General features: G+C 40.6%; 1 protein-coding gene across 3 annotated transcripts in view; it reads right to left on the reverse strand.

Moving 5' to 3' along the window:
• NFIA (nuclear factor I A) overlaps nt 1-18,406 on the reverse strand; it is a 361,469-nt gene that overhangs the window by 64,195 nt on the left and 278,868 nt on the right. For all 3 annotated transcript variants that reach the window (XM_046007063.1, XM_046007071.1, XM_046007054.1), the window contains exon 7: nt 10,274-10,402. In XM_046007063.1, coding sequence (XP_045863019.1) covers nt 10,274-10,402 — 129 coding nt within the window. The remainder of the gene's footprint in view (nt 1-10,273; nt 10,403-18,406) is intronic.

Raw genomic sequence — 18,406 nt, forward strand, 5'->3', positions numbered from 1 at the left:
ACATAAATCCAACCCCCCACCAATACTTCAAATACTTGTGCTGGATTATCCCTTTCTTGACTTCACTGTTCATTACTCTTATCATAGTGATAATGATTTGTTTCCTATCTACCTGTTTGGCTAGATTGCAGGGGCAAGACTCATCTGGTTTGTTCATTAGGGCCTAGCATCCTGCTTGGCAGATGGTAAATGCTCAATAATTACCTGCTGAACCGATTTTTATAAACAACAGACTCTTGTTAACCAAAGAGGTGCTTATCTTAATTTTAGAAAGACCATGCCTGAATGAAGACAAAGCCAAGAGAAGTCTCTACCATGGCTGAAGGGCTAGCTATCAGGGGAGGGAGCTATTTACTTGCCCCACTGAGCAGATGCTCCTGTTCTCCAACCAGGCAAGAGCAGTGAGATGGGGTAACCAGGCTGCATCACTTCCCTGAGACCACATTGTCCTGCTCTGGGCATCTGTGGCTCCTCCCAGAGAGGAGAAACACGCATTCCTTGCAGACCCACAGGAGCAGGTGGCAAGAGGAGGCTGGGGATGAGGATAGAGGAATGAAGGAAATGAGAACTCTCTCCAGAGAATCACATGCAAAGAAAGCACATGCAGGTATGAGGATAAAAGAAGTCATTGCAGAGGTAGGGAACATTTAGTCATTGTACTTATGACAGCATCCAGCCCTTTCCATATGTCATTTCACTTCCTTTGCCTCCTCATGTTTTAACGCTTTATACAGGTGGGAAAACAAAGGCAGGTAGAAATAAGTGAGTCGCACAAGCATATGCAGAGCCCAAGTGGCCAGCCAGAACCCAAATTCTCTGCTGGCTGACCCCACAGCCCATGCACTGTGCACGGTGCTCTGTGGCTCCCCTCTGAATTCCTTCTCGGAGGTCAAACAGTTTATTTCTCCTCTGAAGTTTTTGTTCACAGGTCCCTTATTATTGTATCAGAACCTGCCAACTCTGATGTTGTCCACGTTGTGTTTTGCACATCAGAAAAAGGAAGACCGGAGCCGGGGGTGGGGGGCCGTGGAGAGAGAAAGCAACCGCCATTTCTTATGAAGAAATGGCACTCGACAACTGGAAAGCTACCCTGGAAATACACATTTTAAACAACCTTCTCTACGTGTGATTAAGTACACTAATTTCAACAATACAAAGGAGGCGGCATGAAATGGGTGACTCTCTGGGATACTATGACCACATTAATAGGACTGTCCATTCCCATTTCGAGTGTCCATGCTCACCCCCCTTGCACCCCCCCACCTACACAGATGATAAGCTGATACTACATAAACATTGTTAAAGCCACAGTTCTATGCTACAGTAATTCACTTAACTTTAACATGATTTATGGTTCTGTCAATAGGGGAGGTTGAAAACCCTGCCCTGAAGCTTCAATGTGAGCCTGATATTTAAAACAGCAATTGTGTGTGTGTGTGTGTGTGTGTGTGTGTGTGTGTGTGTGTGATAGAAGAAAATATTCCACATAAAGAGGAGATACAAGTCCAATACTGAATTTTTTGCTCCACTCTGAAAAGAGGAAAATAAAGAATGAGTCCAAACATGGAATCCACATGATATTAAGCTAGACCAAGAAGAAAGAACAGCTAGGGATTTATCTGATTATGTGATTTATAGTACAAGCCATACCGGGAAGTCTCATCAATGAGACAATTTTAAAGAAGCCTTGCTGGGAACCCTGCCTTTATCATGTGTGCCTATGTTGGGTCTATGGTGGGGGAGCTGGGGAAGGAGGAGAGGAAGAGAGGGAGGGAGAGACAGAGAGATGGAGAGAAAGAGGCCAGGAATTCCAAGGGAGAGCAGCTTCTTTTGTCAAGATGAGTTTAAATCTCAGCCCATGTGGTGAATCACCCTCTCTCTCTCTCTGGCACTCACCCTGGGGGCATTTCATGTCTTTAAGAGATTAAGGAGCCAACTGGTCTTGGTGCTCTAACCTGTCCTCCTTGGGACCACATATTAGCACAATTCCCCTGCAGAAGAGCTCTCTTTAGAAGTTTGCTGCAGGGATGACAAATTAGCCCAGCAGGGTGTCCCACACATCTATCTCGGTACAAATTATTAGTGTAATAGAGCTTTTAGTTATGCATTTATCTAGTAATTATTGAACGGTTACACAAAACCAAGCTGAGCAGCCACGGCCTTTATGAGGTTCGCTCAGTGGGTGGCCTTACAGTTAATTTAGGATAGTTTTCCACTAAGCAGTTCACTTGCAGACAAATTAGCTCAACAGCCTTCTCCTTTAAATATTTTCCATGTCATAGTGAAACTCTTTACAATACAATAAAGGTACAGTTTTAATTACACGCTTCCTGACTTTTGTTTAGTTGTAGTTTTAAAACATTTGCTGGCACTGTTTTTTCCCTTTGGCTGGGCAGTAATAGCTGGTTGTAAGTATCTGGCTAATGAATTTAATAATTTCCTGAACTGGGACTTAAAAGATCTTTGCTCAAAAGCTGCCTTTCCTCTTTGCCATCCAGCTCCTTCAAATCCCATCGACAGCGTTTCCCACTGGGCTGGACACCAGCACCCGGGCTGACCCTGACCAACGTTCACAAGCCCTACCGGCTTGTCTTTCAAGGCCTCTCAAAGGTGGTACTTGTTCGGTCTACGATGCCCACACTTGGAAATCAATTCTGGCATTTCTTATTGTAGAGTGACAACGTAATGTTGTCTCAAATGACATACTCCAATAATAAATAAACACCTTGTGTCTGCTGGCAGATTCTTTCCACACCTTGTTAGCAACAGGTACTTAATTGCTTCTCATTTCCCTGAGATGATTCAATTGCACTAAACCAGGAGAGACAAATTAGATTCAGCTCCTTGGAAAGGAGCGCCGGCGGGTTCTACAACTAAGTTAGAAGCTTTCCTAAGAGGCAAAGAAGTTTGCAGACACGATACTAGAAAGCTGCACACACCTATCACTTAGATCGAGGGTAGCCTGTGCCAAGGGAGAGGTGCCGTGGTGATAAAGAGAGGACTACTACTTCTTGCGGGCCCTTAAGGTCGACAACCAACTTTGTAACGCTATAGCAAATATTCTACAAGAAGGGGATCATATCCCCTCAAGCTTGGTATTTCTCCTAATTCCTGGCAAGGTAGAAGCTCTTCCTTAAGGCAAAGTGAGTATGTACTGAACATTTATTCACTAGGCGGTGCATCTCCCTAAATCCTATGGAAGACATGCACTTGGATATTATATTACCATTCCACACGGAGGATGGAAACAACTTCCTTTTATTCCCAGACTTTCTGTGTATCTTCAATCCAATCCATGCAGCCACTCATGTACTCAACAAATGTTTGGTGAGTGCTTTCCTTACGGCAGGGACAACGCTGAGGGACACAGGTAGGAAGAAAAAAGCCATGGTTCCTGCTCCAGGGGGCCCTGCCATCTAGTGATAACTGCTGCCTTAGTATTTTACCTCTCCTCTCTTTCCTCCTCTATTATTGTCTATGAATCCATACTCCTCCAACCTTTCCTGGTGACCTCCACTTCCTGGAAGGTGATATTAATTCTCATAATTCTCTAAAGTATGTTTTTCTTGGCCAAACTTGGAGATATTGTTAACCGCAGACCCTTAGATGTTTCATCACTAAGAGCAGGATCCCGGCCTGAATCACAAGGATCTTGGAGTTAGAGAGGTTTATAGAGCATATAAACTTCTGACTACCTCTCCAAACAGAAACGGGCATGACTCTTGGAAAGCCGCACAATAAATCTTTCGTTTATGTGGCTATTGTTTCGGCATATCTTATGTATATTTTTGGTACCAGGGCAATTTTACTTCTAAACTCCCTTCAAGGGTATATGTTTTTTGAGTCATAAAGAAGTGGGTGGTTTCGCTTTGTGCTCACATGGTGTACATCTTTAATTCTTCAGTACCTAGTTATTGAAAAGCACAATTTGTTGCCGTTGCTTTGTTTCATAGGCTTACAATGAGAAGGCACTCTGTGGGAGAAGAGGGGTTGAGTCCTTATTATTATTATTTTTTTGAAGATTCGATTTATTTATTTGAGAGAGAGGGAGAAAGAGACAGAGATGGAAAAAATGAGTTGGGGGAGGGGCAGAGGGAGAAGCAGACTCCCTGCAGAGCAGGGACACTGGGATCATGACCTGAGCTGAAGGCAGATGCTTAACTGACTGAGCCAACCAGGTGCCCAAGGTGTTAAGTCTTATGCTTATTTCTACTCTTCACGATGCCAAATGCCAAATGCTACGGGGGTTCTATATCAGGATGCCCTTGTCCCCAAAAGCACCCTAAGCTTCCCCTATCACAGTAATACACTTGCTGGCTTTCTTGCCCCATCATCCACCAGGAGGTAAGCACTCTGAGGCCAGAGTCCCAGCTTCTCTTGGTCACTCTATTCGGCAACTAATAGAGCACATTGTACCCGCTGTAGTGTTCCATAAATACTGGTGGAAAAAATGAATGGATCCCAGAGAGACAGGGGAGTGTGCAAGTCAATTTTAATACCAAATAAGTCACATTGACCTCAAAAATTGTGCATTGAAGTGACTTGCATATAACAGAAAGCCTGCATTACCAGTAGCAAGGATTCACGGGCTAATAAAAAGAGGTCAAGTGATTTGTTTATGGCTGTTATTAAAAAACTCAGTAGGATAACATGGGTTATGTCATGCTTATCAAATGATCTAAATGGCTTTTGTTATGTCTTTGACTAATAAAAAATGTGAAAACAAATTAATTGTTTAAATAAATACAGTTTATTTCTCCCAGTGGGGGAGAAAAGGTAAAACCTAGTGATATAATGGAAGAGGCACTGAATTGGAGACTTGATTTCTGGTCTCGGCTGAACTCACTCATCTGCAGGAGTAATGCGGAATACATTGCTAACTGCTAACCCACATATTCCCCTCCCACTTACCCACTTATAAAGCCCTAATTTTATACAGAGTGGCCGTGTGTTCAGCTAAAAAAATAATGTAGACCTTCCTCGCCTCTCTTGCAGCTAGAGGTGATCATGTGGCGTAGTTCAGACCATGCTGCACAACATTCTACAAAAGGTGTCAGAACGAGTGGGCCTTGCTTTCTGCTTGGAATGCAGATGTGAGGCAGGTGTATAGTGGCCACACTGTGATCAGGAGGTCAGAGCAGGAGGATGAACACAACGCACTAAAACAAGGCTAAGAGATAAAATCTCAGCCCTTGGACTATCCCAGTCCTGAATCACATACTTGTTTTTATTTGAGAGAAATACGACCTGTTTAGTCAATCTTCTGTTACTTGCAGTCAAACACATGCTTAGCTGATACAGGAAATGGATTAGACCAGATTTCCAGAGCACTATTCTCAAATTCTGTGGTTCCAGATGAGGCTCAGTGAGCGCTTACTTGCTAATTATTTTCAACCTCTGTCTTGCAATGTGTACCATTGAAGGTGCTTCCCCACTTCTAAATTCCTAAAGCAGAGTTGCTTTTCTTAGTGTAGAGCATTAAATTAAATGGAATGCTTAAATTAAGTATCATTATCTTGTTTTTGAAAATAGCAAAGATTTCAGGCAGACACCTAAGTTTCAAGAAGACGAAATTCCAAGAGACTCTAAAATACCACGATTGCTCCAAATAATTCCAATAAAAGAAATGAGACCCTTCAAATCATCCAACAACCTTGTAACTTAAAAAAGCAAATGGAAGGGGCGCCTGGGTGGCTCAGTGGGTTGAGCCGCTGCCTTTGGCTCAGGTCATGATCTCAGGATCCTGGGATCGAGTCCCACATCGGGCTCTCTGCTCAGCAGAGAGCCTGCTTCCCTTCCTCTCTCTCTGCCTGCCTCTCTTGTGATTTCTGTCAAATAAATAAATAAAATCTTAAAAAAAAAAAAAGCAAATGGAAGAACAAAGATTTTTTTCAATTATCATGAATAAAGCAAACTGTTGTGATTAAATACTTTATCATGGTTGAAATTTGAAGTGCTGATAAAAGAAAGTCTTCAAAAGCCTAATCTTTCAGCTTAGAGTACTTAGTAATTTTAATAATGTATAATGACATACATGCTTTTATGGAAACATGATGTCTCCTCCACTCCCCAGGATATTCCAAAATGCTTTCACCCCTTTACCTAATTTTAACTATATAGATGGCCAAGGATTATCTCCATGATACAGATGGCCAAACTGAGGCCACAGGGGTAAATGACTTATCAAAGCCCCAAAGAAAGCCAGTATTCAAGAGGGGATTTGTTTTAAGAAAACAACTGCCTTCATGACGTACATAGAGAAGTGATTAGAATAGCAGAAACTAAGAAAAAGTAAAACTTTCATATGAAAGTTTCATATGAAAACTTTCATATGAAAGTTTTACTCATATAATCTTAACAAAAGCTTTCTTGGGCTGGAAGGCCATCGTTCTCCCCCATCTTGGGCATTCTTTATAAAGAAGTCCTGCCTTAACTATTATACATTTATCACTCTTTAGTTCTTCTGAAGCAATACAATCTTGTCAGTGTCAGGGAAGGGATGAATGCTTTCTGTGTACATTGATGTTCAATGTGGATACATTTTATTTATTCAACCAATATTTGAGCATAAAATTCATTGCATGAGACACAATGAAGATAACAAAAAGTGAAAGTTATAGATCCTCCCTTTCAAAGGTTCCATTCTAGGATTAACTGGCAAAGCAAGATGCTGGGCATGAAAGACTTTGGGACTTTGAGGAGTGTGAGATGATGGCAGCCTGCATGGAACTAAGGGGTCTTTGTGTAGAAAATCATACTTGAGCTGGTCTTGGGATGGACAAAATGTTGATAGCTGAAAGTAGGGACAGCAGGATATTTTCAAAGCCTGGGTGAAAATGGGTGATTTACTTGTTTGCATGATTTGAGTACATATTCTATTTCCAGGCACTGTGCAAACAATTGCAAATACATGATTTCATTTGCTCATTAGATAATATGAATCTCTTGAGGTAGAGATTATGATCTCCAATTTATAGATGAGGAACTTATGATTTAGAGAAGTAAAGCAATGTAAAAGGTTCACATAGCCGGTAACAGTGGTGGAGAGAGTTCTAACACTGGTCCGTTTGACCACTGAGCTTCTATCCTTACCCATGGTGCAATGCTGCCTCACTACAAGGCCCTATTTTTTTTCTTTTTTTTTGCATTTGCTTCGCAATTTCAAAGAGAGGTTTCCTTTGTAACAAGTGTCCACCAAATGTCCAAATATGCCTTATGTTTGTAGTAGAAAATAGGGCCTTTTGTTGTTGTTGTTGTTTTTAGCGAGGTGACCTTGTCTTGCAGTAGGTCTGTTAAAATATCACCTCTGGCCTGGGTTTTGAGAACTATTACACAGTTACTGCTTACAAACTGGTGTTTGTCTGGTCAAGATATTCCCAAGAGAAATTTTAAGAAGCTTTTAAAGGAGGCAGCAGAAGTCTTGTAACCTGGATACTATGCAGAGTGATTCTGAGCAACGGTGCAGTAAACAGCTTCCCCTGTCCCTGTGCCCCAGGACCCTGATAAAGGACACAACTTTCTCTTCTTCCAAGCCCTTTGAAGTCTGACTGTCTATATGGATTCTCTAATGATTTACTGATTTGGGTTATGGTAACTCTTTACAATAAAAGGAACATTGAGGTTGAAGTCTCCTTTATGCACACATCTCATTTACTCCACACTGGTTCATTCAGTCAGACTCTCTCTCCTTAAGTTTGGATCATCTTCCTAAAATATCAACTTAATCTTGTGATCTCATTCCAAGCATTAGCTTTCCATCTGGTTCAGAGAAGAATAAAGAGCAATATGGCATCTGCAGCAAATATTTCTTAGAGAGGCTCAGTACCAACCTTAAAAAGTATCTTAGCCCCCAAATGTCTCGTGTTAGCCCATCTCCACTCTGGTTCTTGCCACAAAGACACCAATGAAGAGTTTCATCTAAATTACTCCAACTCTCTTTACTGGACCACTAAGAGGGGGCAGGGTGCAGTAAGAATGGGTACCTGAGTAGATTTTCCAGAAAGGAGAACCGAGGATGCTGGGAACCATCTTGAATTCTGGTGAAAACAAAGAATCTTTGGTATTCCATAATTCTTAAACTAGGCACCTTTCTCTTTTCCTCACAAACATTTTTTTAAATGGTATGAATAGGAGATCAAAGCTCATTGTTCTGAAGGCTAAGGAGGTCCACTGTGGTTCAACCCAGCGTGGGTCATTTTGGCAAACGTGTTTAAGTATCCAGCATGAGGAAGCTCCCAATCTTGGCCCTCACAGGTAAATGCTAGAATTGCTATAATGATGTGTAGAACTGTGGTTTTAAAGCAAGACACCTAGAGGGCACTCAATATTTATTGAATTAGATGATAATATATGCACATTGCTTTATGCTCCTCAAAGAGTCTCTACAAATATTGTTTTATCATGTCTCTGTGCAAGAATAGGAGGTTGGGAGGAAAAGTTCATTCAACAATAGTACTGTCCCATTTTATTGGTGAGGATATTTTAAAAATCCACAAGATAAATGGCAAGGCAAAGAGGCAGCTCACCCAGCTATCCTGATTGCTAGCATCCTGTTCTTCCCAATCCTTACTACCTTGCTACCCTGTGAATCTTTCTTCTGCTTGGAATGCCCTCTATTCATGTAAGTGACTTCTTAAGATTTCATTTCAATGCTGTCTAAACTTTGAAGTCTATTTGATAAAAAGTAGTAACAGCGCATTCCACATCATCTTCTGAATGCTTATTTTCTTGCATCTCTCTTCTGCCCTAGACTGTATGCTCGATGAGGACAGGAACCACTGAATTCCCAGTGACAGGCACTCAGGAAATTGTCATTTAATGAACAAATGAAACTTATGGTTCCCTCCTCTGAGTTCCCGTAGAAATTTCTTTTTTTAACACTCATTTAGCATTTAAAATGTTAACCTGACCATAGAAAGATGAGAAACATTACCTGCCTTATCTCCCTGAGACCGAAAATCTTCTGACTAAAAGGACTTCATGTCTTTTATTTTCCACTACAGTTTAAGATGCTTAATGAATGCTGACCCTGAGGATAATATCATAATACCACCCCACTGAAAGAGACTCATTCATAATCCAATTCGGATGCAAGGATTCAAGTTAGAAAAAAATATATAAGTTGCCTTTCTGATTATAACACACACACACACACACGTACACACTACAGAAGTGAAATAATAAGGGACCTTGAGAAAATTCTGTCAGTGATCACAAGATGTTTAAAGATGGAGGAAGTAAGTCTTCACAATTGTGGATATGGTAATCGCTTCAAAAAATAGTCCAAATACTTATTTTCATCAGTGTGATTTCTGCGTGTATGCACTGGGTGCCCCTTCAATGGCCATTTTTCCCTAAGTTGCTCACGAGCATTCACAAAGGGATTCAGATTTGTGGGTCTCACATTCAGATGAATGCAAGAAATATCAGTTTCCCCAGGTGTATGTCAAAGTAGACAAGAGACCATAACTTTCTAGGATGTTTTATAATACAAGCTGGTAGATCACAGACCTACCTAAGCGATAATCTGATGGAAGATAGTAAACATGGTTACAATTATTCATACTCCTACTGTGGGAGTTTCATAAACAAACTAATAAATATTTTCATCTTGCAATAAGATCGAGTTAAGTGATTTGCTGACATTCTCTTGAGGTTTAAAGCTTGTCTTTAATGTGAAATACAAATCATATTTCTTGTGGACACATTTTAATAATAACCTTAAAAGCACACGAGACAAAAATAATGAAAACATTGCAATGAAAACCAGACAAACTATCTACCACTTCAAAAGGAGTGAGTGAAAACTGCTCGTCAACACCGTGATGCAAACAGCCTCAGTGCAAAATGCCACATATTGAAATCAGGTTTCAAGGAAAGGGGATCAGCACGGATGAGAGAATGAAAAACAGCTCTTACTTGAAAACAGGTAACTAGCTACAGGAAAATATACTCACCCAACACACACACACACACACACACACACACACACACACACACCCCTCTTGCCCAACTTGTAGGATGGATTTGATTTGGGTTCAGTTCAAATTACCTCCCACCTCTTTGCAACATCCCACAGGGAATGGTTTGGTCTCTCTTCTGGCCTAAGGTAGGGATGCAGGGTTTGATGGCAAAGCTGTCCCCAGGGAGGAGAAACTGGAGCACTCACTGTCTTTAGGAGCATTCTGGGAGAGGCCTCCTTGTCTCTCCTTCTGCTACGCTGCTCCCAAGGCCATGATCTAAGCCCAAGCCAGGGTGCTGGGGAGCGGCTCACCTCTGGGTCCTGTGATGACAGGTCGGTGGTGCTGTGTGAACGCAGTTCCCAGGGAGGAGGTCTGCGAAGGGGAGGGGCTGCTGAAACCAGACTTCTCCGACTTCTTCAGTGTGGTTGGAGATGGCATTCCTGGCAAGAAGGATGGAGTGATAAGCACATTTTAATTCAAGGCACAGCAGCTTGTACTAAAAGATAAAACTGAAAGAATTAAAAAAAAGAAATCCACCTGGGAGCGCAAAATTTGTTTTGAATCACTTTGAATTTGTCACAGGAACCAACAGGGGACAAAATGGCCCCTTGGTAAGTCCACCTAGAATTGACTTCAACTTACTCTACTCAGTCACAGTTCCTTTTGGCATGACTGAGCTTGTCTAATTACAGAAGGCCCCTGCCCAGAGTTTCCTGCAAGTTGTGTGTGCCTGTGGCCCATGGGAGCCTTCAGAAAGGAGGCTCTCGAAGGCACATGAAGACCTCATCTGCAACCATTTCATCTTGCCAGGTACCTTGCTGAAGCACGAAAGCACCTTCTCCACATTTTAAATAATTTAGCTATTTTCACATTAAAAAAAACAAACCCTCAACAATGACTCAGTTGCTCATCCAATGAATTATTTATAATAGAAAAAAGATTTTATTTATTTATTTGACAGAGAGAGATCACAAGTAGGCAGAGAGGCAGGCAGAGAGAGAGAGAGAGAGAGAGGGAAGCAGGCTCCCTGCCGAGCAGAGAGCCCGACGCAGGACTCGATCCCAGGACCCTGAGATCATGACCCGAGGCGAAGGCAGCGGCCCAACCCACTGAGCCACCCAGGTGCCCCATAATAGAAAAAAGAAATAAAAGATCAAAGTAAAAAAAAATCCTTAAATGCTCAACAATTGAAATTGGTTAAATAAATATGATCGAACCCATCCAAATCACACCGTCAGAGAATAAGGACATTCCATTTAATAACATGGAATAAAGACATGGAAAGTGGGGCGCCTGGGTGGCTCAGTGGGTTAAAGCCACTGCCTTCGGCTCGGGTCATGATCCTAGGGTCCTGTAATTGAGCCCCGCATCGGGCCCTCTGCTCAGTAGGGAGCCTGCTTCCCTTGCTCTCTCTCTCTGTCTGCCTCTCTGCCTACTTGTGATCTCTGTCTGTCAAATAAATGAATGAAATCTTTAAAAAAAAAAAAAAGACATGGAAAGTGATTATAAAATAGGACGTTGTGCTGGGAGGCCACTTAAAAATATAGGTCTCTGTGCAGAGAAAGAACTGGAAGGAAATGCACATAAACTCTAACGGAGGTTCTCTCTGTGTGATGGATTTGGGTGGTTTTCATTGCCTCTTTTTGCTTACTTGTTTCTCCTGTGATGAACAGATATTACTTTTATGTTAAGAAAATACAATAAAAACTTGTTTTTAAAAATAGTATTTTTATCATAGTTTCTGAGGTTTTCATAACATTTCCAGCATAGAAAATGCTTTGGGAAGAAAATAATGGGAAAATGGTCTCCTGTAATTACTGAGTTTGTAATGTTCTCGGCAGCTACGCTGACACACACAAGTGGAGGCATCGATCAGTTTGGTAGGGTGCCAATTAAAACAATGAAAACTTGGATATAGAAATAAAGGAAATGACTCCTTGTTCTCCACATCACAGGACAAATCCGGGCTCTCTTAAATTTGCAGCACAAAACTGGTCTGTATGCACATCAAAAGAATCAACTCTCCTTTACTCACATAGGTCTACATATGTTGTATTCTATGACTAGAGAATTATTGGGGTGAGCTGGAAAACTAAGTAATAAAAATAATAATGATGTTAGCAGGTACCAGCTATTGAGTAGTTACTAACTCGCATGCACTGTGCCAAGCACTTTATAGGTATAGATCTGTTCCAAAACTTAGTTCGTCTTGTATCTAAATATGTCCTTGTTATTTATGTCCACAGATTTCCTTCATAGGTTCTACAACACAAGCTTTGATGCGACTTCAGGTTCTATACAGATAGAGTGTGTTTTGTGTTTCTCTTTTCAGAATATCCAACAAAGGGTTTAGAACGCAGTCAGTGCCCTGAAAAGATATTTAAACTAGGTGTCACAGTCTTGACTTTATCTGTGGCTTTACTAACCGACATAGTAAAACTTGAGAGTTTGACCCCATGAAAGAAACAAATTGCAAGTTGGTAGGCATATCTGCATGGTACCATGTAAAGACATTAGGAAGTGGTGTGTGATTTCACACCAACTGGACAGATCTAGAATTCCAGCCATTCCAGATCAATATCTACATGATTTGAATGAAGAAGCACGTTGCTCAGCAACTTTGCTGTTTCCTTGCTCTTTGAATCAGTAACCAAAGTCACACCATACCAATATCCTCTCTTTGAATCAGTAACCAAAGTCACACCATACCAATATCCTAACACCATTAGGATGGACTGGGGTTTCAGACCAACATTCGTTGCAAGTAACTTAGCCTAAGGTATAATCACAGAACTACATGAGAGAGAGGATTTCCAATTTAAAAATTAAAGGGAAGAAATAAAAGTTACCAAATGTAAACAAACCTCTCAATTCATTCAAACCTCTCCTGCGCAAAACATTTTTAGGCTGCCAACCAGTTCACTGATTTAAGCTCAGTCAAATGCCTGAATTATGTGTCATGAAACAGAAATAGAACAGAAGATGAAAATGTCAAAACTTTTAAGATGGCAGAATTTTTTTCAGACAATGGAATCACTGAGGAAATGCAGCATCTGAACTAACCTTATTAAAGAAAGCAAATGGTTGCCTTCAAGGAAAAGGAAGCATTTCTTTGAAAAGTTCATGAGTTCCAACCCATGCCGTTATAAATACGGCAGAGACAGTGACATGACTTAAATCCGCCATTTACATTTACCCTTTTAAGGGGGAATGGAGAGGTAAGATTCAGGTAATCATGAACATGAAGAATGGTGAAGTTGGTAAACAGATTCAAAAACAGCAAAATTCAAATCCTCCTTGAAGGGGGTTAAAGAGAAAAGAAATACTGTCTGCATTCAAGAACAACAAGCCGAACTATGTATAATCTTCTAAATTTATCACAGTCAAGTAAGATGAACCTAAGGCTGTCATGAATCTCAAAATTACTTTGTGTTTTCAATTTTTAAAGACTTGTATTGAGCACATTTCTTTATTATATACTTTAATATTTTCTCCATATGCATAAGGCATGTTTTGGTTAATTTGCTTCGTATACTAAATTGACAGGATAAAATTTCAAAATGGTAGTAAACTACTTTATGTTAAAAGTGAGAGAACATTAATCTTGACTTTTATTTTTGAAATCAAATTTGGATTCTGCCCGTTAGATTGAAAGTAAGCTTCTTGTTACAATTTCTCTTACCAATTATCTGTGTACAACTGTTATGCCGTAATTGTACAGATTAATGACTGATTGGCTTTTTTTTAATAAAGCAAAACTTTGATTTCAGTGTATTTTTCAGAAGCATCAGATTTTTAAAAAAAGATTATAAAGTAATGCTGCCCTTTTTTCCAGAACAAATTATTACTCCAAAGTTCTTTTCACTATGTAAAAATAAAGAATTTTATAGAACAAGAAGCAGAAATTCAGCAGGATGCTGTGTTTCAGTGGGACATTTTCTCCTATTGATTGCTCTAAAAAAAAACAAAAAACCCAATGGTGTTAAAGAAAATAGAAGATGGATTTCTTTTATTTTTTTTCTTTTTCAACTTTTTTTTCAGAGAGAATGAGCATGTATGAGTTGGGGGAGGGGAGAGGGAAGGAGAGAATATTAAGCAGTTCCTCAAATGCAGGACTTGACCTCACAACCCTGAGACCTTGACCTGAGCTGAAATAAAGAGTCCAATGTTTAACCCACTGAGCCAACCCAGGTGCCCCTAGAAGACGGAGTTCAAAAAGCATTTTGGCTTGTCATTGGTTTTCTATCAGACTTTCTGAATTTCTCTCCTCTTTGCCATTTTCCTAAGATACCTGAGTTGTTTGAAATAGTGTCCAGGGGACACAGGCAAACATGAAATTCTAGTCATTCAATGACTCTGATCTCTGAAGGCAGTTACAAGTGAGAGGCTCAATAGGAAACCTTGAAAGCACAGGCCAGAAACAGTACTCACAAATATTCCATTATAGTCATCATTAATATTTGTGGTAGTCAGAATTCTAAGATGGCCCCAAGGCTCCTGGTCCCTGGGGTACCTACTTTATAAATCTCCTCCAGTTGAACGTGGGCAGTATCTGTGAATATGATGGATGTTCTTCTTGTGATTAGGTTGTTGTATTGCAAAGATGAAATGACTTTTGCAGATGTAATTAAGGTCCCTAATCAGGTGACTCTGAATTAATTAAAAAGTTATTAATCTGGGTGGGCCTGACCAAATCAGGCGAACCTTTGAAAAGAGAGACTAGAAGTCAGAGAGATTCTCCTGCTGCCTTTGAAGAAGTAAGCTGCCATGATGTAAAGGGGTCTATGAGAGGGCCATATGGCAAGGAAATGCAGGGACCTGTAGGAGCTAAGCAGGGCCCCTGGCTGACAGCTAGCTTTAAGAAAGCCAGAACCTTAGACTTAAAGCTATAAGGAACTCAATTCTCCCAATAATCATGAGAGTTTGCAAGAGGACTCAGAGCTCCAGAACAGAATGCAGCCTGGACAAAACGCTGATTATAGCCTTTTGAGACCCTGAGATGAGGGACTATCTAGGCTGTGCGCAGACTCTTGACCCATGGAAACTGGTGATAAGGTAATAAGGCAATAAATATGTTTTGTTTTAGGCTATGTTTGTGGTAATTCGTTATACAGCAATAACAAACTAAGGTGTTCCTCAAATATGAGACTACTGTCCATGCTATAAAGATGTTTAGTGGGAACTAATTATTCTCTAGAATCCCATAAGCTTCTATCATTTTTAGCAAATACATGCTAGGTAGTGAAGTTTGCCTCTAGCCTACACTTACCCAGAGAAAACAGTAAGACATCTTTTTGGAAAAGAGGTGAATAAGTGGTTATTTCTAATGGCATAAATTTTATTTCCAAATACATTTGGAAAATTTCTATTTCCCCCCTGATTCTTTTAAGAAATACCAATAACAAAATCAGATCAAATGACATGAAAAACCTCAAAAATAATTCTTGGGGTCTCCTATAACAAATCAAGGTGTGTTTGGTAAGTTTTTCTACAACCTGATGTTACAGAAAGTAAAAAAGAACAGGGGGAAATGCATAATTAATTTCAACTCCATCTGTCTCCTAAATTTTGAGATTTACCAACTACTTTGACAAAGAACTTTATAATGACAGTTATAAAGCAAGTTCTACAGGAATGAGAAGAAAGAACAATGCTATTCTTTGCTTAAGGAAGCTTCTTAAAGAGGACTTTCAGGAGTCAAAGGAGGTACAATATTAATGAGAAGGTGGGGGGAAGAGAGAGATCACAATAAATTATAACTATCCCAGAAACAATGGCATAACATGCTGGATTTTTAAAAAGGCAAAACTGTAACCAGTCAGTGTGAGTGCTTCCTCAAAAATTCACTGTCCTGCTCGCAGCTGGACCTTCTCTTATCTGTTATAAGAGTTTGGGTGGTTGTTATCCAAATTGTTGGAAAAGATTTAACTGGTATATATTTCTTTCTTCAAAGTAGCAAAGTCAAGAACAGGAAGTTTTCAGTAATACGCATTTAGAGTTGCAATCTGTTTGAGAAAATTGTGGAAACAAGCAAACTCTGCACTTTTGTTTTAAAATCCAATATATAAGCAGGTTAGAGAGGACTACAAAATGCTGCCCGTTTGACTTTACGTATTCTCCAGACCATTGCCCTCATCTAATTCCCAGTGACCTACTGTTACTACTGCTTTAGCAGAACAACTATTATACCAAACCTGAAGGCTGCTGGAAGGCTTCATCCATCCAGTGGCCTCAAGAGAGCTCAGAGGCCGCTAAAGAGATGGTCATCAAACCTTTATATATTGATCATTCCCAAAACACAGACTGAGAAGAATAAAATGTATAAATTATGGAATACCTACTATGTGCCAAGTACTTACAAATATCTCAAGTGCTTATATTTTCATTCTCCAATAGGTAGGTATTAATATCCTTATAACTAAATATAACTTATATTTAACTTACATACATATAACTTAATACAACTTATAACTAAATATTGCAGAAACGTGACACCAGAGATGTCAAGCAACTTGCTTAAGTCCACACAGCTATGAAGCAGTATTTCAGACCCTGGTCTCTGGTCCTAAAGCTTGTAGGTTCTGTAACACATCACACTGCCTCATATAGTTTCCCTTGTATAGTATATAAACTGTGTCCTACTTAAGTCAATAAAGTATATTTATAGTTGAAGTTTCTAATTTGGTTATCCAAAGAAAAAAATCCAAAGAAAGGTTAAATCAGCTGCAAAAGAACATGCAAAAAATAAAAACAACTCTACAGTATACTATGAAGCCTCTTGTCTTATATACCAAAGGTTTTTCTTGGCACTTGGAGATTAGTTAGGATTTTATTAAACATACTGCATTTATTATCAGTAGTTTTAAGACAGAACCTTCAAGAAATAACTATCGCCTCGACTTAGAAGAACATAATGACCCAAAGATATTAAACTGTTCAACAGCAAATATATACATTTAATATTCACAAGAGGCCTCTTGCCTGTTCAACAAGTTACTTCCTCTATAAAGCCTCGGGCAAACATAACCAGGATCAAAAGTCTTTTTTGTTTAAGACCCCCTGATATCTCCCAAGCCTTGTCTATGTCATAACACAGTCATACCTCACCCAGAGGTAAAGTCTAACACACACAATTATCTAGAATTCAGTAAGTCTTGACATCAAGAGAGGCCTCTGAGCTGCTGAAGTCCATGTCAAAACAAGCAACTTAGCTGAGCCACCAAACTCATAGGAAAGCATCATTTTACTGACTCTCTAAGTATTTCAAGGAGGAGGCTGTGATGGTGTGAGTCGAATGCTATTGAGGGGTCATGTATAATGAGAATAAATGAGCTCCAGGAGGGTAAGGCACACGGAAGATAGGTGAGAACGGTTTACAGAATCAGGAAGGAAGAAGGGAAAACGGGCATAGTCAACCTCTCGTGGAATGAGTCTGCAGAGAGAAGCAGAAGATAGGGTGGTAAGCTTTGGGTGCTGGGCGGGGTTGGGGGGGGAAAGCAAGGCACAGTTTCTGGAGGATGGGAGGCACTAAAGCACGCTTGCCCGTGAGGTGGGCAGGAAGCAAAGAGAGGGGATCACAGAGGGAGGAAAGTCCCCAAGAAGGCGAGAGGCCACCCAAGCACCGCTTGGAGGGACGGGGCTGGAACCCAGCAGGCCAGAGCTCTTCCCACTTCCAGGGTACCACTCTACCGAGATGCCTCTTCCTGAAAAAAGTTCTGATTACTTATCTATCCTGCTAACACAGACGGACCATGAGCTGGTTTAAAATCAAGCGCATTCATGATACCGCCATAGTTTTCTGCAGCCCAAGTGGCATGCTGACTGCCACTGTGGCTCTTCTCTTTCCATCCGGACATTCCGATTCCCCTGCACCCCGAGATCTAGGTGCGGGCAGTGGGTGCCCCAGCCACGTCTCTCAGGCGAATGAAGTCAGCATCCATTTCCACACCGTTTCTCAAGCTCAAGATGAAAGTTGGGTAAGTCTCCATACCATACTTTGCAACCCATCTACTACCAACAAAAAAAAATTGTTTTGAGGATATAGAGAAAATGGAACTTTTTTTTTTTTAAAGATTTTATTTATTCATTTGACAGACAGAGATCACAAATAGGCAGAGAGGCAGGCAGAGAGAGAGAGAGGAGGAGGAGGAAGCAGGCTCCCTGCCAAGCAGAGAGCCCGATGCGGGGCTCGATCCCAGGACCCTGAGATCATGACCTGAGCCGAAGGCAGAAGCTTAACCCACTGGTGCCCCCCACCAACAAATTTATGCTCAGACTCAACTCTTCCCAATGGAGAGAACCCAGCACTTCGTGGCAGCTGCTGAACAGGCAAAACAAGACCTTTCTAGGACCATCTCCTCTGCACCTTGTGATGACAGAATCACCAACCGTGATACTCAATAAATGCTGTGATTGCATAGATTAATCCCACAGTTAAAGGGCCA

The sequence above is a fragment of the Meles meles genome, chromosome 1 (genome assembly GCF_922984935.1).
Source record: "Meles meles chromosome 1, mMelMel3.1 paternal haplotype, whole genome shotgun sequence".
In the NCBI taxonomy this organism is placed as follows: domain Eukaryota; kingdom Metazoa; phylum Chordata; class Mammalia; order Carnivora; family Mustelidae; genus Meles; species Meles meles.